General features: G+C 30.7%; 1 protein-coding gene across 13 annotated transcripts in view; it reads left to right on the top strand.

The window, feature by feature from the left end:
* Positions 1-22,957, top strand: part of LOC127734527 (otoferlin-like) — a 184,107-nt gene extending 161,150 nt beyond the window's left edge. For 4 of the 13 annotated variants that reach the window (XM_052244494.1, XM_052244502.1, XM_052244448.1 and 1 more), the window contains 6 exons: positions 433-521; positions 838-984; positions 9,757-9,947; positions 14,504-14,682; positions 16,525-16,625; positions 17,471-22,957. In XM_052244494.1, coding sequence (XP_052100454.1) covers positions 433-521; positions 838-984; positions 9,757-9,947; positions 14,504-14,682; positions 16,525-16,625; positions 17,471-17,651 — 888 coding nt within the window. In that variant the 3' untranslated portion in view covers positions 17,652-22,957. The remainder of the gene's footprint in view (positions 1-432; positions 522-837; positions 985-9,756; positions 9,948-14,503; positions 14,683-16,524; positions 16,626-17,470) is intronic. The other 9 variants (XR_007997658.1, XR_007997654.1, XR_007997662.1 and 6 more) reach the window with 9 other exon arrangements.
* The last annotated feature ends 1,204 nt before the right edge of the window (positions 22,958-24,161 follow it).

Genomic DNA, 24,161 nt, shown 5'->3' with positions numbered 1-24,161 from the left:
CTAGTTCTTTTTTTTTTGTCTTGTTGGACCCTTCAAATTTGGGTGAAGGTTTCCCCTCATCAAAACTGCAGATGCATTTGATAATCAGGAAAATAAAAATCTGAAAAGGAGGAAACAGGGGCGAGGTTTGTACTCCTATAGGGCATTACAGAGGATAAAATGGTTACTTTTTTCTGGCAAAATGAATTCAAATTGTGGGAGGATAATGCAGTAATTTCCATGTTAACATTATAACTGTTGAATGTGAGTAAAAATAATGTGAATTTTATTTGTCACATTGAAGTTATGTTTTTGTCTTGAATGTTGTACATTTTATTATTTATCTAGCTATTTTCTTCATATTAAATAGAATAGAGATGTTGGTAGATATATTAACCATAAATGTACATTCATAAGGACCTACTGTTGATTTCATTGACTACAATTTTTCAGGGTAAAATTGAGATGTTTGTTGATATGTTTCCCATGGATATGCCCCCACCTGGACCCCCTGTTGATATTAGTCCCAGGAAACCAAAAAGGTAATGCTTTCAAATTGCTTAATGTTTTATTTTGATCTGTAAAGGAAATTTTAGATAAAATTATGACTACACTTTTAATGAAATTTAATATAATGAAGCAAAGATACTGTTTCTGGCACTCCAAAAGGAAGGTTCTTCTTGATTGAAAAAATCTGAATATTTCTTTCCATACAAAGTTATTAAGTTATAGTGATATTAGATTCAGAAAAAAGAAATGCAAACATTTATTTTGAGTTTTGAGCTGAGATATGTTATATTGAACACAGACGATGTTGTATAAGGATGAATGATGCATTAAGGATATGTTTATTTTCAGTTTTGAGCTGAGATGTATTATATGGAATACTGATGATGTTGTATTGGAGGATGATGCATTTTTTACTGGGGAGAAAATGAGTGATATTTATGTGAAGGGTTGGATTAAAGGCCAGGAAGATATGCAGAGTACAGATATTCATTATAGGTTGGTAAAATATAGAAGGACCTAAATGGTCTTGGTGACTTTATCATATCTTCCTACAAATGGATCATGGTAGTCTATACTTAACCATATCTACCTACACATGGATAATGGTAGTCTATACATAATCATATCTACCTACCCATGGATCATGGTAGTCTATACTTAATCATATCTACCTACCCATGGATCATGGTAGTCTATACTTAATCATATCTACCTACCCATGGATCATGGTAGTCTATACTTAATCATATCTACCAACCCATGGATCATGGTAGTCTATACTTAATCATATCTACCTACCCATGGATCATGGTAGTCTATACTTTAATCATATCTACCTACACATGGATCATGGTAGTCTATACTTAATCATATCTACCTACCCATGGATCATGGTAGTCTATACTTATTCATATCTACCTACCCATGGATCATGGTAGTCTATACATAATCATATCTACCTACCCATGGATCATGGAAGTCTATACTTAATCATATCTACCAACCCATGGATCATGGTAGTCTATACTTAATCATATCTACCTACCCATGGATCATGGTAGTCTATACTTTATCATATCTACCAACCCATGGATCATGGTAGTCTATACTTAATCATATCTACCAACCCATGGATCATGGTAGTCTATACTTAATCATATCTACCTACCCATGGATCATGGTAGTCTATACTTATTCATATCTACCTACACATGGATCATGGTAGTCTATACTTAATCATATCTACCTACACATGGATCATGGTAGTCTATACTTAATCATATCTACCAACCCATAGATCATGGTAGTCTATACTTTATCATATCTACCTACCCATGGATCATGGTAGTCTATACTTAATCATATCTACCTACCCATGGATCATGGTAGTCTATTCTTAATCATATCTACCTACACATGGATCATGGTAGTCTATACTTAATCATATCTACCTACACATGGATCATGGTAGTCTATACTTAATCATATCTACCTACACATGGATCATGTTAGTCTATACTTAATCATATCTACCTACACATGGATCATGGTAGTCTATACTTAATCATATCTACCTACCCATGGATCATGGTAGTCTATACTTCTTATCATATGATTTGTAGCAATTACTTCTGTCATGTTACTGACTAAGTACTTGTGATTATCCAGGCTGCTGTATTTATGACAATACTTCAGGAATTTAATAAATAGTGCAATCTCAAAATTCATGAATATACAGAAGGCAGTAAGTGTTCAGTTAGTATGAGGGTATAAACAAAAAATGATAAAATGTCTGTTATCATTTGCAAAACTGTATTTTATATTGTGATATTACAAGAAATACAGTTAAATGTCTCCCACCTTGTTTTTAAGCTACAGGTTGTGCAACATTCTCAACTTTTGTATGTTTGCAATAAAAGCTAGAAAGAAAACTAAATGATAGGATATTAAAGTAAAATATGAAAAAATGCTTTGAGGATAAAACAAAAATTGGTAGTAACTGACTCACTGTACTTTTATTCTTGTATCATGACAATATAGATTTTACTGTACATTCTTTAATCAAACTTCATCTCCTTAATTATCTCCCTTTTGATTGTTTGATTGTTGGTTGCTTTACGTTCAGTGTTGTCACCCTTCTGAATCAAAGTTTTTAAATTTTTAAATCAATCAACAAAAATTTTTATTTGTAAAAAAATTTAAAAATTTAAAAAATTAAACGTACAGCATATGATTTGTATTTAACTTTGAGAGGCTGTATTGATTTGTTAACTAGAATCCTTTTCTATTGTTAAATACTGGCACAGATTTCACTGACCATTACAACTCCCATGTCTGACCTACCCTGATAAAAAACATATTCATATCTGTAATAGGCTGAATATTCTAAAAAGGTCAAATTTAAGAAGTAAAAGCAAGCTCAATGGTAAGGACGTTTTATTTGCTTCCTGACATGACCTTATTTTACCCTTTCTGTATGATTGTAAATGAACATTAAAACTCAGAACTGTCATTGTTAACATATAAAAACATTGGAAAAATGTCATTAAATTGTCAGCCAGGTAAAAAATTCTCTTTAGCACAAAATCACCTGGATTAACTTTTGTTGTCCTTAAGTTTTTGATTGTGCCCATGTTATTATTGAACAATAAAATTTATTCTGTCTCAAAGCCTGATACAAAAAATACTTTAAATGTTTGTTAATTTGTAGCAAATGCTGTTTATTATTGATAATGTTGTTAATTGATGGAAACTATAATTGTTGGGAATTATGCAAATTATGAGTACTAAATTCTAAATTATAGAGGTGAAATACTAATCAAATATTAACTCTACAAAATAATGGATTTTTGTTCAGATATGGTATTAAAAACATGGTCTTTTTCTCAATTATTCCTTTTAAATTTAAAGTTTTGAAATATATTTCTATAACCAGTACATTGCTTTTTTATTGAGACACACATCAATATGTTATTTCAAATTGGTGGTCAATATAAAAACAAGGAGATGTGTTTGATTGCCAATGAGACAACTATCTACCAAAATTCAAATAAAGTGAATGTAAGCAGATATAGGCAACCGTACGACGTTCAACAATGAGAAAAACCTATACCGTATAGTCTGGTATAAACAGCCCTGACATGAAAGATATGAAACAATTCAATTGAGAAAACTGAGGGCCTAATTCATAACTAAACAATTTACAAAAAACAAATATGACAGACATGAACCAACAACAACAACTGAACTACAGGCTCCTGACTTGGGATAGGCACATAAAGAATGTGGCTGGGTTAAACATGTTTGTGAGCGCTCACACCCTCCCCCACCTCTCCCAAATCTGGGACAGTAGGGTTACACCACAACATAATAACAAACAATAAAAATCAGTTGAAAAGAGTTTAACTCATCAGATCTATACAAAGTCAGTCTGTTTATGCATGTTCACTTTGTCTGTACATCCATTACTAATGGTATCAACTCAGTACCTTGAGTAATTATTGGAGTAAAAAGACGATGTTATATTGGTTTCTTTCCCCTGTCACTTGAAGGTGTTTAATGAACAAGGTTGGAATCTCTAGTAAAAGACAAGGTCAAAAACATGGTATAAAATTGCAGGACCCAAGATTCAAGTTTATGAAGGGTTTCTGTTCTATATCAAGAATACTTTTAGAATACTTTGCATGAATGTTTACCACAAATAGAAATGTGTGTTAGAAATATGGTTGGCAGTTTTAGCTTGAAGGTGAAGGTCACATTTCTGTTTTTGCTTCAGGTACAGAAATGTTTTTTTAATCATGTATCTTGATTAGCAATGCCCATTTATATGATTGTTCACCACAATAGAAATATCTGTCACACATGAAATAAGAATCTGTACCTAAAGGTCAAGTTGAACCCACTTTATGATTTGTGTGTCCTTTTAATCTCACCTTGTCCAAAGAGCCAAGTGAGCTTTTCTCATCACTTGGCATCTGTTGTCTTCTGTCGTCGTCGTTGACGTCTGTCCTCGTCCATTGTCGTTGTCAGTTAACTTTTACAAAAATCTCCTTTGAAACTATTGGGCCAAATTTAACCAAACTTGGCCACAATCATCATTTGGGTATCTAGTTAAAAAAATGTGTCTGATGGCCCCGTCTGCCAACCAAGATGGCCGACATGGCTAAAAATAGAACATAAGGGTAAAGTGCAAGTTTTCTGTATTATTTTGAAAACCACTTTAAATAATGAAAATCTGACAGGGGCAGAAATGTTCAGAATTTTGAGCTCTACCTATTGTGCATCTCTGTCAAAACTGTCAGATGACTTCTTATAGGAGTTATAGCCCTTAAAATAGAAATTTTACCATTTTTTTTTCATTTTTGCCTATTATCTCGAAAATCATAATAGATAGACAGACACTTCAAATAGCAAAAATGATCAGCAAGACAAGATCCTCAAATAAGTCAAACATGACTAAAATTGTTTGACAACTTCTTATTAGAGTTATTGCCCTTTAATGATGATTTTTACCAATTTTTTGTGTTCTTGCCAAATATCTTATTAACTATAATAGATAGATGGAAATTTTAGATAGCAAAAATTATCAGCAAGACAAGATCTACAAATAAGTCAACATGACCGAAATCCTTAGTCTACTCGTTTTTGGTCCTTTATTGCCCTTTAATGATAATTTTAACATTTTTTTGCATTTTTTGCCTATTATCTTGAAAACTATAATAGATAAAAAGAAACTTTTAAAAGGCAAACATATCAGAAGGATTAGATCTACAAATATGTCAACATGACAGAAATTGTCAGTTTACTCTTTATACAGTTATTCCCCTTTAATTTATTGATGATTTTTTTTCCCTTAAAAGTGGCCATATTTGAAGATGCAGGTGAGTGACACAGGCTCTTTAGACCCTTCTAGTTTAATTTTGTGTACATGTTTGTTAAATAAATTACTTGTCAAAGAGAACAAAAACTCCCATTAGAAAGCTAAAAATTATATCCAATGAAGTCAGTCTCCATAACATTATCACAGCACAAACTTTACAGAAATAATCATAATATATTAAAAGTATATATCACTTTTATTATGATTATTTCTGTAAAGTTTGATATTTTTAAGTGTGGTCAGAAATAATTTCCATATGGAGCTATAAGTTCATGAGGCTACCACAAATTGTATAAATATAATGTGTTTGTTACCAAATGAAAGCTTGGCAATTGGTGTTTAGCACTTGACTTCAATATTTACAGACTTCTGAAGTAATTAGTAAAGTGACAGTACAATTTACCACAGAGTGAACATTCTTGTTTATTTTTGTTTTATGGTTGGATGAACATGTCAGAACAATTATTACTTTTGCAGCTTTGTCTGCAAGTACATTATAATCAATCAATACTAATCTTGACTGTCCGTTTGTTTTGTATAATGGAGGAGGTTTGAATGAATATGTACTTACATTATAAGTCTTTTTGTAATAGTTGTATTCATCAGTTGAATTCCTAATATCTTTTGGACTATGATTATAACTATAGTATATAACCGTTCATACTCTTTATTTTTTTTTTATTGCATAATAATTTTCCGTTTGTTTATTTTAATATGTTTGTAAATATTGCATACAAGGGAAGAATTCAAAGGGGAACTTGTGACAATTTTACCAAACTGCTATGTCAATTATTGCAAGTGAATGAGGAAAGCATACTTAAAAATCTACTTCTTTAAATGAATCTGACGCAGTTCAGTTTATATACAAATACCAATTGTAAAGTCAAATTAAAGTTCAGGTAGCGTTAGTCATTTTTTAATAAACTTTCATTATTATTTTGTACTGCTTATACAAAAACTTAACTTTGTTCAAACTAAAATCCAAACTTTTCCCATAAAATTTACTTTTATAAAACAATATGTTTTAATTGAGCTTCAGAGGACATTACTCTCTTTATTTCTCAGTCAAACAGGGAATAGATTGTAAAGGATTATCTCCAATTAAATTTGATGAAAAAGATGATAATTTCTGACTAGTTGAGTAGATTGTTTAAATGGAATACACTGCAATAAGGTCCGTTTTTTAATGGACTTCAAAAGGAGGACTTACAGTCAAGTCACAGTCATTTAAATTTAAATGTGAGAGGAAATCCTGTAAAGTTAGTTAATAGAATTAGATAATAAATGATATATGCAAATTTAAAGTTTTTTGATCCTATTTTATCATCAATAAATAACCGAATAAAACATCTAATCAAATTTCTTGTATCGAACAGCTGTATAGAACCTCCTAACAGATGAGACACGGTACACTATAAAACCTTGTAATCCGTAAGCATTTCCTTGTTTCAAGTTACCCACTACACAATTGAACTTTTTTACAAAACTGAGTGAATTATGACTTTAGTCTTTTGATCGGTATTGAAGAGTGTGTTGTAATTAATGCAGATGAATGAATGAAGGTAGCTACAAATATTGCTTCATTAGTTTGAATCGTGTTTATATTTAAGCAGTGTTAAAACATATGTTTTCTTCTGTTAGACAGATGGTATGGCTACTCTCAGGTAGTTTTGCCTTTCTTTCAAGTAATGAAAAAACATACAAACTTGTAAAAATAACAGAATAAAAATGTCTTCTTCCTGTTAGATTGATTAGTTATTATAATCCTGCTCCAAAAGAGGGGGTATTCTGGTCTACCTCTGTTAATATTGGTTTATATCAAATAAGAACTGAAGTATAAGTATCCATATGTTGACAGCAAGGAACCCTATTGTTATAACAAAAACATTCAACTTGTGTTTCTTCCTTGAGCATAGAGTTTGATAATGTCAGATCTCATTTTTATAGACCACTTTTGAATTCGTGCACTTTCTTGTACATTTCCTACGTCACAATGTTTATGTTATTAGGACACAGTAAGAAGAAGTACAGAATTGATTGTTCAATGATGTAATTTACGCCGATTGACATCAGGTCAACCAGTGTAACTCATTCATAAAAAACTACTCAAGATTGGTGTACTTTCATCGCATACTGACTTTGCTTAAGTTTCACCTGAATGATATTGCAATGTGAAAAAAAAATGTAATATTTAATAACTTCACCAAAGAAAACCTAATACTATAAAATATTCAAAATAAAAGCGCAAAGATGGTGTAGCCTCAATCATGGATAACTTTTGGTAAGGTTTCAGGTTTCAGTTACAGAATGTATCAAGATATGCCTTTATTTTCTATTATCAAAAATATAGGTCCTAATAAAGGTGTGACCTAGATGTTATGATTCAGTGGTCATAATTTAGGTTTCAGTATATTGATGTGATCTCTTTATGTGAGATAAAGACTCCCTTTCATTAATGAATATGTAAGAATAAAAGATGTTTTTAATATAGGTCAAAATGATGGAGATGTTTTTTGATAGGAACCATATCCATTGCAGTATAAAGTTAAGGAGATGTGGTATGATTGCCAAAGAGACAACTATCCACCAGTATGTTGGGTAAAGAATATTGTAAAACACATATTTCAGATGATCTACCCATGAATCATGGTCTTGATGATTTAAATTTAATAACAAGAAAATTGTAAAAGGACTGTTTAATTTTCCTACAAATATTTTATAAATATTACTTATTATTAATGAAATGTTGCTCTATACTTTGATTGTATACAGAAATGAACACTAGCCTATCCTGCTCTTATTGACAGTCTTGACATTTTATGCTCATGTTTAATGCACAATATTTTCTTATGTTCAATGCTCATGTTTAATGCACAGCATTTTCTTATCTTTTAAAAAATGTAATTGGATATCTCATAAAATTTTCAGTATTTTTATTTTTTTAGAATTCATCCTTTTGGATATCTCCAATCTTGTCAACAAAATAAGATTGAATTTCAGTGAAATTGGATCTTCTGAATTCCATGATAGGTTTACAAATCAGATAAACTTGGGATTATTTAATTTGTATTGTGTGAAATATTTTATTACTTTTCTTTTCGAGTGTGAAAAACTTCCATGTCATTTGTCCTGGCTGACAGTTTGTGTAATTATACATCCTATCATGTCATCAATTCACACTCGCACTTCAAAAAAATTGAAAAAAAAATGATTTTAATTTTTATAAATATATATTATTGGACATTTGAAGAAAAGAAATTTATAAATAATATAATTCATCAGAATTGTAAGTTTCACATTGGCATTTATCTTTTTTTCTGCCTGTTTGAAAAGTTTCATTCAATTTGATCTTTATAGAAAGAATTATCCGAAAGTTACTAAATCAATGATAATTCAACCAACATCTGAAGACGAACAATTGGAAACTGTTTCTTGTTATAAAACCCAATTCCAGCATTTACTGTTGATTTATTATTGAATAGTTTAGAAGAAACTGTTGTAAAAATGAAATCTTGTGGTAAAAATGTTATCAAAAAATTTAAAGGAAAAGATTTGCCCCATTTTGGGGATTTTTTTAAGAAAATGTTTTACCACACTTGGAGAAACAAACATCTTTAACTTAAGTTGTTGGACTTATAATGTGATATTTGCTGAGTAATTCCCTGTAATTTATCGTTTTCATTCATAAATAAGATCTTATCTCAGACACATTAATGATATATTTTCCTATGAATTGCATAATTTCTTTTAATTGTTATTTTTTATCAGATATATTTAATTTCAATCAGATTTTCTGATTAGAAATGTTTCATTTTAGAGAAAGATGGATTGATTAATTGGAATTTTTCTACCAACAGAGCATATACTTGTTCATAGGTGTAAAGGATTGCATGTGATCTAATGATGAATTACAAAATAAATCAGCCAAGCAATAAACAACAAAAAACTTAGCTCATATCAAATTTATATGTACAATTTGTGAAAGGTCACCAGTAATCCATAATTTCATCAGTGTTTGTTGGATTCTGATGAAACTTTATACCTTACTCTTATACAGCCAGTAGTAAAAACACATGCTGTACGTGGCCAAACATGGCATAATGTATTGTAACATGTGTCGTGACTCATCTGAAATCATTTAAATCTTGCTGGGAGGCAGTATCCTCATAGAAATAAAAATCAAATTATTCTATAGGTAGTTCAAATTATCCAAGAAGGTGTTTATACATGCCCTTTTCAAGTAAAAAAATAGGCCAAAATATAGTATCGTTGTTTTGTGTGCATTTCCAATGCTCAGTTAATTTTCATTTAAATTTTCTTTACTGTACATGATTTTCTTTTTAAGTAAAATGAATCCTGTTACCTTATTAAATTATTAATATTTTCAGATCCCTAACTGGGGAAGGAAACTTTAATTGGAGATTCTTGTACCCCTTTGATTATTTGGTTGCTGAAGAGAAGATTGTCATTTCACGGAAAGAGTCACTGTTTTCTTGGGATGAAACAGAAACAAAGATCCCACCACGATTAAATTTACAAGTTTGGGATGCTGACCATTTCTCTGCAGACGATTTTCTCGGTAAGTAATTTTTACTTCATCTCTTTAGAGTAAGTATGACAATGTAAGGTTGTTCAAGAGCATTTATATTTCTAAAAACCAAGAGAATTAATCGTCAGTCCTCAAATTCATAAAAAGGCATGCATTTCAAAGCTTTGGTAAGTAAATGTTCCCATGTCCAGAATAATGAGGCCAATGGGAAATGCACTGACTTGTAGGAATATATTTTCACATTTACCAATATGTAAAATGGATGTGCCTTCCCCCCTCATTCTGGATGTGCCTTCCCCCCTCATTCTGGATGTGCCTTCCCCCCTCATTCTGGATGTGCCTTCCCCCCTCATTCTGGATCTGCCACTGCAGAATTGATGTTTTCGACGTTTGCTTAACTCCCTCATGATTTTAGCTGTTCTATTCAGGTCCTTTCAGTTATATTGCTCCTATTTATTTGAATATGTGTAACCTTCAAAGTTTAAGCTGTGATATTGTTTTGTTGAAGCCACTGCAGTTAGTTTGTTTTCCTCTCATTTCATGTCTTTACAATAATTTTTATAAGCCAGCTAATAACAAACTGTACTGTTATCAGAGACGGTGACAAAAGAATTAACATAGCCACATATAATCTTCATCAGCTTTGTCACATATTAATCTGAATAAATCTTGTCCTATAAACCAATGACTCTCTGATCAAGTCATATAGTGCATGATTATTCACATTTTGTTCTACTTTTTATGAACACTTTACTCAGTTTAATGACTGTTATTTCATGTAATTTAGTATATATTACTATAAGTGTTATAATAGTAGAAAATTTCTGGTACATTGTTTTGAGAAAAACTTGTGAAAGTTCAATCTCATTGATGTAGATATCATACATTTATCATACAATAATTTCCCTGATGTAGATATCATACATAATTATATCATACAATTGTCTTTCTGATGTAGATATCATATGTATGTCATATAACAATCTCCCTGATGTAGATATCATACATTTATAATCTAACAATCTCACAAATATAGATATCATAGATTTATCATCTAACAGTCTCTCAGATGAAGATATCATAGATTTATCATCTAACAGTCTCTCAGATGTAGATATCATACATTTATCGTATAACAATCTCTCTTATGTAGATACCATAGATTTATCATCTAACAGTCTTTCTGATGTAGATACCATACATTTATCATATAACAGTCTCTCAGATGTAGATATGATAGAATTGAGAATGGAAAAGGGGAATGTGTCAAAGAGACAACAACCCGACCAAAGAGCAGAAAACAGCCCATGGCCATCAATGGGTCCCACTAATGAAGATATCATATAATTATCATATAAGGTTTCATTAATATTTAGATATATTCAATGAAAAAATGAATACTGAATGAAATATGCAAGAAGGAGGAGGTCGACAAGAAAACATCAACTCTCAGCAAACATTTACTTTTAAGATCAAAAAAGTTAAAATAGTAAAGGATAACTCTATAATCTTATGTAGGTGTTCAAGATATTTGATATCAGCATATTTAATATTGACATGGGTAGTAGATTAACACTTTTAGTTAGATGGTAAAATGTAAAAGTAAGGGTTAATCTTTAATATGAGATTAGAATGTAGATGGTAAAGTGTAAAAGTGGGGGTTAATCTTTATTGTGAGATTAGAATGTAAGTAATATTGTGTCAAATATGATGACGTTATTATTCTAGGATAGCTGAAAGAACTTGAGGCCAATACTAGAGTGTCAAATGGGACGTCATTATTGTTGTGGCTCTTATTCAGTAATAGTGGATACTGAGACTAGCCACAATATATCATTTTGAGCTGATGCTGCATAAAGTAATCAGTGGATAACGAGTAACATATTATAGCATCAAATGAGATGAACAATTACTAGCTTGACCATAGAGTATGGGTCAAAATTCAAAACGGAAAGTCACTTATCAAATGGCAAAATCAAAACAGTTAGTGTCAAATGACGTTCTATTCATTATTTTTGCCTCTTGATAGCTGGACCATAGAGAAAACAGTAGAGTTAAATGGGTTATTATATATTCTTGGCTACTATAGGGATAGACCCTATGTTAAATTATATCAAATAAAATGATCCTGATTTTCTTGGATATTGTTAACTGATACATCCTGAACATAACATCTAGATATCAAAGTTTGTACCCTATTTTCATTATGAACAAAGATATCAGGAGCAGTGTTATTAGATAAACAAGCTTTGTTATTATAAAATACAAAACATATTTAAAATTTTCAACTTTGTTCAAGGTTATCCTGCATTGATAAATAACCTTAAAGAGGGAAATAAATTAGAACATGATATAGCTCGTTTTTCCACAAAAAGGGGCATTCATGACGTCATAACAATAGAAAGAAAAAGCATTTGGGGGTTGTTTTTTTTTTGTGGAAAAAGAAAACATGAAGTTATGGTCACATCAGCTTGAAACTTAGAACACATGTATTATGATGTAAAATTTTATGCCACATTATGTTTTTGACCCAAATTCCACGGATCAAAGAAACAGGATAGTGTGAAACCAGTATAATAATAATAATAATAATGATAATAATAATAATAATAATAATAATAATAATAATAATAATAATAATAATAATAATAAATTCTTTATTTAAAGAGGGTAAACAGAGTTAGTTACAATTACTAATCTTCCCTGAGGCCCTCATATACAATACAGTAAAAAAATAATAATAAGAGAAAAAAAAGCAAACATACAACATATTAACACATAGTCAGTTCACAATCGTATAGTCATGATAGTTCAGTTAACATGTACCATTAGAACATATAAAACAGTTACAGAGTGCATGTAGTAAATAGATATTATATACAGATCAAAATCATACATTCTAAAAAAGTAATAGTTGCAATCATTTCAAGACTGAATATTGGGACTGCCACAAGTATCGTTTTATAATTTGTTTAAAACAAATAGTGTTTTGCACTTTACACATTTCATATGGTATTTCGTTCCATAAAACTGATCTAGAATAAGCAAAAGATTTTTTAAACAGTTCAGTTTTTGGCTTAGGAACTATCAAATTACCTTGAGTAACACCCCTTAAAGCATAAGGATTATTAACAGATATAAGTTGAAACTTTTGAAGTAGGTACTGTGGTGCTTCTTTCCGCATACATTTATATACATGTAGCAGTAAATATATGTGGTATTTCTTCTAAGGTTCACATTTTTTGTTATGGTAATTTGCCTTTAAGTTATAGTCACATCAACTTGAAACTTAATTCATATGCTCATTAAATGATGTAGAATTTTTAAATTATATGCAAAATAATGGTTTTGACTGATTTCAAAGTCCACTGACATGGAAATGTTATAGTGTGAGCTGGTCATGTTGTCTTTTGGATGCATATTCTTGTTTCTGATTGATTGCAGATATTAATATGATGTTTGGTTAGTTGGTATTTTGGCCATTTTTATTTGTTATCATGTAATGATCAGTTACATATAGAGCATATACATTTAGTTCAAGATTAATTTTGGTGGAATACATTTCCTGAACTGCAGCTTCCATATTATATACAGAAACGAAATGACAAATTAATAGTTTTCCAATGCAAAACTATCAAACCTTACTTGTCATTTAGGAACTTGGGTTTCAAGTGGGAGCATTGCTGTTGTCCTCTGATAAAACACATATATATATTATTTCCTTATCTAAAAGTTAGGAAGTTTTATTTATTGAACAAAATACTCTTGAAAGAAATGTCAGAAGATAAATAATGTGTACAAAAATCATTAGAATGACCGTGCAGTATTTATTAATTACCAGTAAACAAAATGATGTAGAATTATTGATAGAATGGTGAAACAGCTGCAGGTAGTACAGAACTATTGTTTTATTATTACTTTAAAAATATGAAGTAAAAAAATTGATTTAAATGTTTAAAACGGTCAAAATCAATAGTATTCTTTCATTGTTCTGATAACCTGTATTTGCATATAACCTGCATATCTATATTCATATTTTGTATGTAGATATTAGTTTACATGCAGGTTGATGCTAAACTATTGTGAAATTTTTAGTTATTTTGCTTAAATACCCAGCAAACTTTTTGATAATGGTTGCATCTAGTTGTTCTTTCTTCAAGTTCAGGATAATTGAAAATTTTGATTAACCCATGCATTGAAGTATTCACAAAAGATGACTTTTCACTTTGATCTATCGTTGTCCAAGTAGACTAGATAGTTTCAAAAGTACTGATGTATTCATCCTGTTACAGTGACATTTTTTATATGAAAACATGACCAATTGATCTACAGACATGTGGTATAGGGAGCTGTCTACCAATATAACTACTGTAACTAGCTGTCAAATTTTATCTTGTTTAATCCTGTCAAACAATCCAAGAGAATTATTCATAGTACTCCTCTTTGTAAACTCAATTCATATTCATTTAAGTTTGTGAAATGTTGTATTTTCTCCTGGCAATCTTCCATTCCTACCAAGAAAACCAAAAGAGGCAATTTTTTGCTTTTACTTTTGTGGATTTACGTTTTTTGTTTCTTTTTTTCAGGGGACTTAACACTTGATCTTAACCGTTTTCCACGTGGAGCAAAGTCGGCCAAATTATGTACCTTAGATATGTTGAAAACCGATGGGTCTGTCCCACAGATGTCACTGTTCAAACAGAAGCGTGTTAAAGCATGGTGGCCATTTGTTGTGAAGAACGATGACGGAGAGTATGAATTGACAGTAAGTATGGAAGTCCATATCTATGATGATAAAAAGTATGGGGGTCAGCAACTGTTATAATTATTTAAATCTTGTGCTACCATAATTCTGTCAATGTTCTGATTTTTATGATGTTACTTACAATAGAGTTTTGTTGATATTTAATCCATACCACACACCAACTTAAAACAAAATTCATGGATGGCTGTTATAGTTACAAAAATATAAGTCTGTTTAGACTTACTCTCTGAAATAATAGGAGAGATAGATGTCTATTTTCTTTCCATTTCATTTTCTTGTTTCACTTTTGAGCATTTGTTTTGTGGTAATGTTATGTTTAAAATGAAGGTTAAGGAATTATAGCATTGATGGCTTTTTGTGATGAAGAACGATAAGAGAAAAAAATTGTTGTAAACATAATTATTGTACCTAGTTTTTATAATTTTTGGCTCTAATATTCATTACATATAGAAGGATTTTTACCATTTGTTAAGAAAAATTAAGAAATATAAAATGAAAGATGCAAAGTATTGTTGAACTTTGATACAATTAAATTAAAATTGGAATGTGTTTCTTAATTAGAATATTAGATTGATAATACTGTTGATTTTGATATTGAGACTCAAAAGACAGTGCATAATGTGTATACTAACTATTTTTCTGCTAATTCTTTATCCAGACATTTCAAGGTTTTGATGGTCTATATTTCCAAAGCCTTGGAATTTTTTTACATAAGCACTGTATTTGTGTACAATGTAAAAAAATGTCCTATTTTCATTTAATATAATATTAATTAAATGGTTTGACTTTGTAATTTGAGTCCATCTCATTTGATCTCTCTTTTCCTTGATAATTTCATTTGAAAACTTCTGGCAGTGACATGGTAAATTTAATCAAGAAGAATTTTCACAAAGTAATGACATTTCCCAGCTTTACAATCTTCCTCATACAAATAACTAATATTCTTCTTCAAAATAATTTCTCTTTTCTCTTTAAAATGACAGGCAATGTTTTCTTGGGCATTATAGAAACTCATTACAACACAGACAGAACTCATCAGAATTATTAACCTTCAGGCTGAGGCACCTGAATGCAGGTGTTTGTTTTCACCTGTAATTTGCTGATTATTAATAACTATACATTGTGTATTAGAGTCAAGTTTTCCAATGTTAAACTGGCTATCACTTAGATTTTTTCTTTTTTGAAATTCAAGAAGAAAATTTGTATTTTCTTTGTCTGCGGATAAATAATAAGAGAAAATAAAGAATTGTTTCTGTACATGTATTTATGTAGTCTATTTGCTTTAATCTTTAGACTCGGTAATGATTAGGGTAATATATAATCTTATATTAAAAACGAAAATGTTAGACATGCTTCTGAAGAAATAAATGGGGGGAAATTGGTAAACTTTACATTATGACAAGGTGGAGGGAGAAGGAAAAAAAGAAATCGGTAGATAAATGCCAGAAGGTCAAGAAATTGGGTTATAAAACAATTTATAGCAGAAAATATTTTGACAAAGAAACTGTTTATCTTGTTAAGTTGAATTAGTGCTTGGAAATATCAAGAATGAAAGAAATGATATGATAGAAAAAAGTAAATAAATGTAATATTATATTGCATTTCTGTGTGAAAATTGAGTGGTTACATTTTGAACATAAACATGTAGAAAGGTTAGCTTTATGTTCAGGTATACTTGCAACCCATCTAAATAAATCTTGAAATCAACATTTTCATTCCAGACTCACAATTTTTGCAAAACTACTATGCCCATAATGGTATGTGGAAATCTTCAAATAGTGGCTTCTGGACACATTAAATTAAAATGTTATGTGTTTTTGATTTTAAAAGCATATTTTATAGGGAAAAGTTGAAGCTGAGTTACATCTGATGAGTGGAGAGGAAGCTGAAAAACACCCAGCAGGTGCAGGAAGGAATGAACCAGACCCACTAGAAAAACCAAAGTATGTATTATGCTTAAGATAGAGATAATCACAGTATGTATTATGCTTAAGATAGATATAATCACAGTATGTATAATGCTTAAGATAGAGATAATCACAGTATGTATAATGCTTAAGATAGAGATAATCACAGTATGTATTATGCTTAAGATAGAGATAATCGCAGTATGTATAATGCTTAAGATAGAGATAATCACAGTATGTATAATGCTTAAGATAGAGATAATCACAGCTTTAAACAAATAAAAAGAATATATAAAAGTTTGGGTGGGGAAGTGACCTAGTCACAGTTATAAACTTAAACTACTATAGGAAGGAAAGAAACAGACCCAGTGGTTAAAACAAAGCATGTATGATGTGAACTGGAATGGTCAGGTAAATACAGTTGTATGTGTAACATGTGGCCATATTTTACCTAATAACCATCACTGCTTACATCAGATCACCTTTATAGTTTAAAAAAAAAGCAATTTAGGTCAATCATTTATTGATAATTAAAAATATAGAAAGCTTTTTCCAGAAAAAAAGGAAAATTGAAATTAGATATGATAGCCTTCATTTTTATATTTTTACTTTTTTTGAATACTTACTTATGAATTGATATTCTGGTGATTATATTATTGTTTTTCATGTAATTGGTTCATTAAAATATGATAGTGAACAAATTTGAAACTAATCAAATAAAACATGCTGGAATAACATGGTCCTGTTACATTCCATTATAACAATACTAGTTGTGGTGAAAATCCATTTGCTGGAACACTTGAGAGGCTTGGTGGTTGTTATCTTTGCATGAAAATGCTGACACATAATTTTATTATATAAATTGACATTTTATTTTTCAGTCGACCAGATTCTTCATTTATGTGGTTTCTAAATCCCTTCAAATCTCTCAAGTACATCTTATGGCACAACTATAAGTGGATGATACTCAAGCTGTTACTGGTAACTCTTCTGATTGCTTTACTGGTTCTATTCTTCTATGCTATGCCTGGTTACACAGTCAAAAGGATGTTTGGAGCGTGATTAGAACTTCAGTGACAAAGAGTCAAAAGTTTTTATGCATGTTTGTAATGATGGTGTTTATAGCAAGTTGTACTACAGCACATACAATTTTGTATAAATATTTTTTATTGTTATTATTTATTGTAAATACACATTCCAAACTATCTGTGATTAACAGGAGTTTTATTGGTAGACAAAGACTTCTGTTTTTTTTTTTGATTTGTTTGACGGATAAAATAATGATGATTCAAATGTAAAAAAAGAAAATGCCCAGATCTAATGGAAGGAAATATTTATGTAAGTTAAATATGTGTTCAGTTTAGATAAACACAAAAAGAAAGCTTTTTGATCTTTTTAAAGAATGTTTAATAATATGATTATGATGTGGATACACTGCCACATTTCTTTTTGATTTAAGAATTGCTAATATCTTTTTTATATCTATTATATATAATTATTGCTATGAAATATATTTGTTATGTGTATGTTGTAAAGGACTGCAAATTATGCAGTAGAAAATTAGAGATACAAAGTACTAGAAAAGATGATCTTTAATTATACTTGGATATGGTCCCACCTATTTATATTTGTAGTGAAAAGTCTAGATATTTACCGAAACTGAAGCATGAGACTACAAATATCCTGACATAGTAATGTTAATAAACAATCTTAAGCATTATAATTTTTACCAAAATTGTTATAAAAAATGCTGATGAGCTTAGTAGCATTTTTTTTTTCAGTTCAATGAATTTTGTGTAGACCAAACTCTGCAAAAGTAGAAACGATGTTTAATTTAAACTATTGTAACAGAGCATGCAATAAATATACCTTTGTTATTCAACCTGTATTTATCAAACACCTGACTGTAAGGCCTTAAGTTATAATCACTCGTATTACCACTAGGCCTAAAAAAAAATAGTAACTTTTCAGGTCACCTTGCAAATGGTTATAATCACTCATTGGGTCACCGGGACTAAGATTATCATCACTCACCCGGTCCAAGTATATAACTACTTGTTATATCACCAGGCCCAAGGATATAAATATTCATTATATAACCAGGCCCAAGGATATAATCAGAGTGTACTCTTCTGGTAACCGTGCCTAAAGTCATAATCATCCTAAAGGTCACCAGGTCTAAGGTTATAGTAGTCATGAAGTAACCAGGCCTAAGGTTACAGAAGAGATGAAGTCACCAGGCATAAGGTAATAATCATTTTATGGCTACCAAAGCTCAGGTTAAAGTCATCTATAAGGCACATGACCTAAGGTTATAATCACCCATAAGGTCATCAGGCCTAAGGTTGTAATCTCTTGATCAAGTCACTCATAAGTGACCATGCCTAGGGATATCGACACTCATGAGGTCAGCAGGTTTTAATATATCAATTATCAAGTTATTAGACCTAACATGAAAATCTTTCATCAATTCACCAGCCCTAAGGTTGTCATCACTCATAAGTTCGCATATAGGTTACAATCATGCATAAAATAACAAGGTTATGGTTATAGCTACTTATGAGGTCACCAGCATAAGGATATAATCACTCGTCACAAGACCTAAAGTTATAATCAATCATCAAGTCATCAGACTTAAAGGGGAATCACCAATCCTAAGATTATAATTTCACATAGATCACCAGGCCTAAAGTTTAATTACCAATCCTAAGGTTATAATTTCACATAGATCACCAGGCCTTAAGTTTAACCACCAATCCTAAGGTTATAATTTCACATAGATCACCAGGCCTTAAGTTTAACCACCAATCCTAAGGTTATTATTTCACATAGATCACCAGGCCTTAAGTTTAACCACCAATCCTAAGGTTATAATTTCACATAGATCACCAGGCCTTAAGTTTAACCACCAATCCTAAGGTTATTATTTCACATAGATCACCAGGCCTTAAGTTTAACCACCAATCCTAAGGTTATAATTTCATACAGATCACCAGGCCTTAAGTTTAACCACCAATCCTAAGGTTATAATTTCACATAGATCACCAGGCCTTAAGTTTAACCACCAATCCTAAGGTTAGTAAGATCACCAGATCTAAGGACAAAATCACTAATGGATCATGAGGTCTAAGGTTTCAATTTGTTTTGGAGATAAATGGTAAAGCGAACAGTGTAAGGTTCCATTAGGCAAATCAAGATAATAATATTTCCAGTTATCTAACCTATCCTAATATTCCAGTTGAAATAAGAACAAATGGAAAATATCTTAAAATATTGGTTGAATAGCATTATCCATTGTTTACATTGAAACTAGAAGTCCATGTACTGGATACTTTTCCTAGACCTTAATAGTTTCCCATTATTGCTGCATGTTCAGTGGAGATGAATTCATAACCTCTCTTGTAGAATTATGTATATAATTAGTCCAATCTTATGTATTGTTATCATAATAGTCCCTTCTCTATTCAGATCAGGTCAGAGAGTTAAACATTGTAAATATTATAAAGTTTGTACTTAATCTTTTTGAAGCAGATATTTTCAATCGTCTTTTTTGCATCTGGTCATATGTATTTTGAATTCAGCTGCTGAAATGAAAACAGTTAAAGAAGGAAGGGTAAAATTTACTGGTAAAGTTAAATCAGGATAGTTGATAATGGGATTCAATTTACTGGTAAAGTTAAATCAGGATAGTTGATAATGGGATTAAATTTACTAATAAAGTTAAATCAGGATAGTTGATAATGGGATTCAATTTACTAGTAAAGTTAAATCAGGATAGTTGATAATGGGATTCAATTTACTGGTAAAGTTAAATCAGGATTGTTGATAATGGGATTCAATTTACTGGTAAAGTTAAATCAGGATAGTTGATAATGGGATTCAATTTACTGGTAAAGTTAAAACAGGATAGTTGATAATGGGATTCAATTTACTGGTAAAGTTAAAACAGGATAGTTGATAATGGGATTCAATTTACTGGTAAAGTTAAATCAGGATAGTTGATAATGGGATTAAATTTACTGGTAAAGTTAAATCAGGATAGTTGATAATGGGATTACATTTACTGGTAAGGTTATATTCAGTGTTTTATGAAAGGTTTAATATAATTTTTAAGTAGCTTTTATGGAAGTTATAGTACATTTGACCAGTTGCACGAAGAAAACTTATAAGGTTGTAGTTTCTCTGTATATACTTGTTAAATCTATTGTTATATTTGTGCAATAATGTGATATTTTATAACACTTTTGTACAGGTTGCACTTTTTGTTGATTTTTTTCTTGTTTATGTACAATTTTTATTGTTATGAGATTTTTGCCTGCAGTTTGTCATCATTTTTTTTCCTGTCCTTGGTGAAAACAGTTGGTATCAGGATTTTTTTCTTGTCATGCTGGCAAAAGATTGGTATCAGTTTTTGATTGTCAATCCTGGCAACATATTGGTATTGATTTTTGCCATGCCATGCTGGCAGATTTTCTCTTGCCATGCTAGCAACAGATTGGCATTTGTTTATCCCTTTCCTTGCAGACAACAGATTGGTTTAGGTTTTTGCATTTTATAGAGCAATGGCCTAAATTGATTGAGATTATACCACCACAACTGGTGATGCACAAATTTGTGACATGTATGTTAAATTGTTGTATATACTCAGACGAAGAAAGAAGTGTTTGGTGTGAAGAAATAAAATCAATAATCTCAAGAATGTTTGTCATAAAAAAGAAAAACTGGTTTTGTCATTTTATAATGGACTTACTCATTGTTTGAATGATTAGAGCAAAACAGCTAGAACTTTACTTTATCAAATTCATAACTTTAAATTAGATGTATTAGCCATGTTTTTCTGTGAAAGAACAAACATGCACACAAAATTACAATGTCAGACAATGACAGTTAGATTATACTTTTTGTAACCTCTTTGTTTGTACTGAATACTTTATGGTTGTGTGATGGCAATGAGATTTTTTTACTTAATAGATACATTTTTACTGTAGCTATCATTGTCTCATTAATTAGTATAACACTTTATCATCATTTTAACTTAAATTGAATTTATATGGTCATTGCAAGTAATCATATTTTTTACCACATTCAAGTCCAAAATTTCAATAGCAATAGATACATGCTTAAAGGACATCTAACAATGTGTATGAAATCCTCTTATGAAGCTTTATTTGATAAAATGATAAAAATAATCTGTTATGAATTAGATTTATTCACTTGGTTGGCAAATTCTATTTCATAAAAAAATAAACAATAACTGTGTCCTTTTCTGCTCTCCTTAGAGTCACTTGAAGTGATACTCAAAACAATCATTTTTTTCTCAGTAGATTTATTTTCTTGGATGAAACTTGTATTTACACAAGTGCTTAGAATGTCCATGAAAGATTGTATAGCCAAATATTGAATACATTTGTGAGCCAAAGGCAAGCTAGTCATAAAAAGAAAAGCTCTTATATTGTTGTGCTGAATTTTTATAAATTATAATGTAAAAAATTGTGCACTTGGTAATGAATTGATGGTTTATAGAAAAAATGAGAAATTCCACTTATTCCCCCCAGTGGAATAAGAATAAAGACAAGGATTTTTTTATCTCAACTGGTAAAAATACAACTTTTGGGGTACGTAAGAACTTCTGAATTGTATAAAAATTATTTTTCAAACTTCATAGAAATAAATGCTGATTGAAGGTTTAAATTCTTATGTCACAACTGTGGTGGCAAGCAAACAGCCAAGTTTTGTCATTTACTAATGGTAGACTGCCTGCTATGACCTGTGAGTGACTATTGCCTAATGTCAACTATAATTTAGGTGGCAATTTGCCTCTTCTGGCATTTTGGAATACATTAAATTTCTTTTTTAATGCCCCCGCCGTCTGTCCCATTTTCGTTTCCGCACTCTAACTTTAGTTTGCTTCATGCAAATTTTATGAAACTCATACACAACGCTAAGAACCACAACAGGCAGACAGAGTTCAAATTTGGGTTGTGAGTCATTTATGGTTCTAGATTCTCCTTTTTGCAAAGCTTGAGCGGGGACATTCATATCCTCAGACACATTCTTCTTTTTTTAGAATAAGATTTGTTTTTAACTTGGTCTGATTCTCAATGACCCATATGAAAAAGGAAATATCTTGAATGATGATGAATGATTAATTTTTTTTCAGACCTGGAATATTTGTTTTCTATGTATCATTTTATCGTAAAAGGGCAGTCATTTTGAAGAAATAGATTTTTTTAAATTAAATTGTTTCAGTGAACATGTGAACTTAAATTCAGCACAACATTAATTTGAGTGTGTATTGAGCCCTGAAAGTGTTCTATCATAATTACCTGTTGTACTTGTTGTTCTTTAATAAAGAAAACCATTCCATAGTGTTTTATTTTATTATGACCATACTGTAGTATAGAAAGTATCTATACTTATATTATAATGTCATTCTAGATTTGTTAAATCTTCAGTATTACATAAATATAGTACTGGCTCATTTTTTTACAAGAACAAGTTGTTTACGTCTGCAAGGGACTGTCAACAAATGTTCAATTCAAATATTTTTATGCTGCCTCCTTGGGCACAAAACTATTTTCTTTGACTGTAATAGTATTGTTTTGTATGAATAAAGCAATATGTGGGATATATATCAATGAGACAGCAACCTGATAATTAAAACAAACAAAGAAACGACATCAAGAGAGCATTACAGTCTTCCTCAACAGACTGGTGTCGATATCATCAAGATTCTATTAAATTGTGAATAAATTAAACAAACTCAAAGTTAATCACCAAACTTAAAAGATAAATGCTAAGGGTGGGTGGTTGAGCTCTCACAACCATGTTTAACCCCGCCACATTCTATATTCTATATGTGCCTGTCCCAATCAGGAGCATGTAAATCAGTGGTTCTCATTGGTTGCTGTCAGTCATATGTGTTTTTTGTTTATTTTTTTGTCATAATCAGGCCACTGGTTTTTCCTTTGAATCGTTTCACATTTTGTCATTTCAGTGGCTTTTACAGCTGACTATACAGTATGGAAAATGAGGTCAAGATCACATGAACACTACAAGCAAGACATGTACACCTTACAATCATTCTATACACCAAATATAGTTGACCTATTGCTTATAGTGTCCGAGAAACAGACATAACCACAAAAAAATAAACATAGACCAATGAACCATTAAATGAGGTCAAGGTAAGATCAAACCTGCCAGACACAACCTGTACACCAAATATAGTTGACCTATTGCTGAGGTAGACCAAACCATGAAAACTTAACATTGACCTATGAACCAAGAAAATATGAAGTCTGTAAGACTGACATGTACATATTACAATCATTGCGAACATGATTATCAAACTTGAATCTTGCTCACTGATAAAATTGAGAATGGAAATGGATGAAATAAAGTCAAGGTCATATGAATCCTACCTGATGGACATGGAACCCTTGCAAAGAACCCATATACCAAATAAAGTCCTATTACTCATATGTGAGAGACAAAAAAATTATACTGTTATTGTTACGCAGTGGCTGAAACATGAAAATGAGGTCAAGGACAATGAAAACATGATGGATG

The sequence above is a fragment of the Mytilus californianus genome, unplaced genomic scaffold, assembly GCF_021869535.1.
Source record: "Mytilus californianus isolate M0D057914Y unplaced genomic scaffold, xbMytCali1.0.p SCAF_1, whole genome shotgun sequence".
NCBI classification, from domain to species: domain Eukaryota; kingdom Metazoa; phylum Mollusca; class Bivalvia; order Mytilida; family Mytilidae; genus Mytilus; species Mytilus californianus.
The sequence above is the reverse complement of the archived record's forward strand: the minus strand, read 5'-3'. Positions and strand labels throughout refer to the sequence as shown.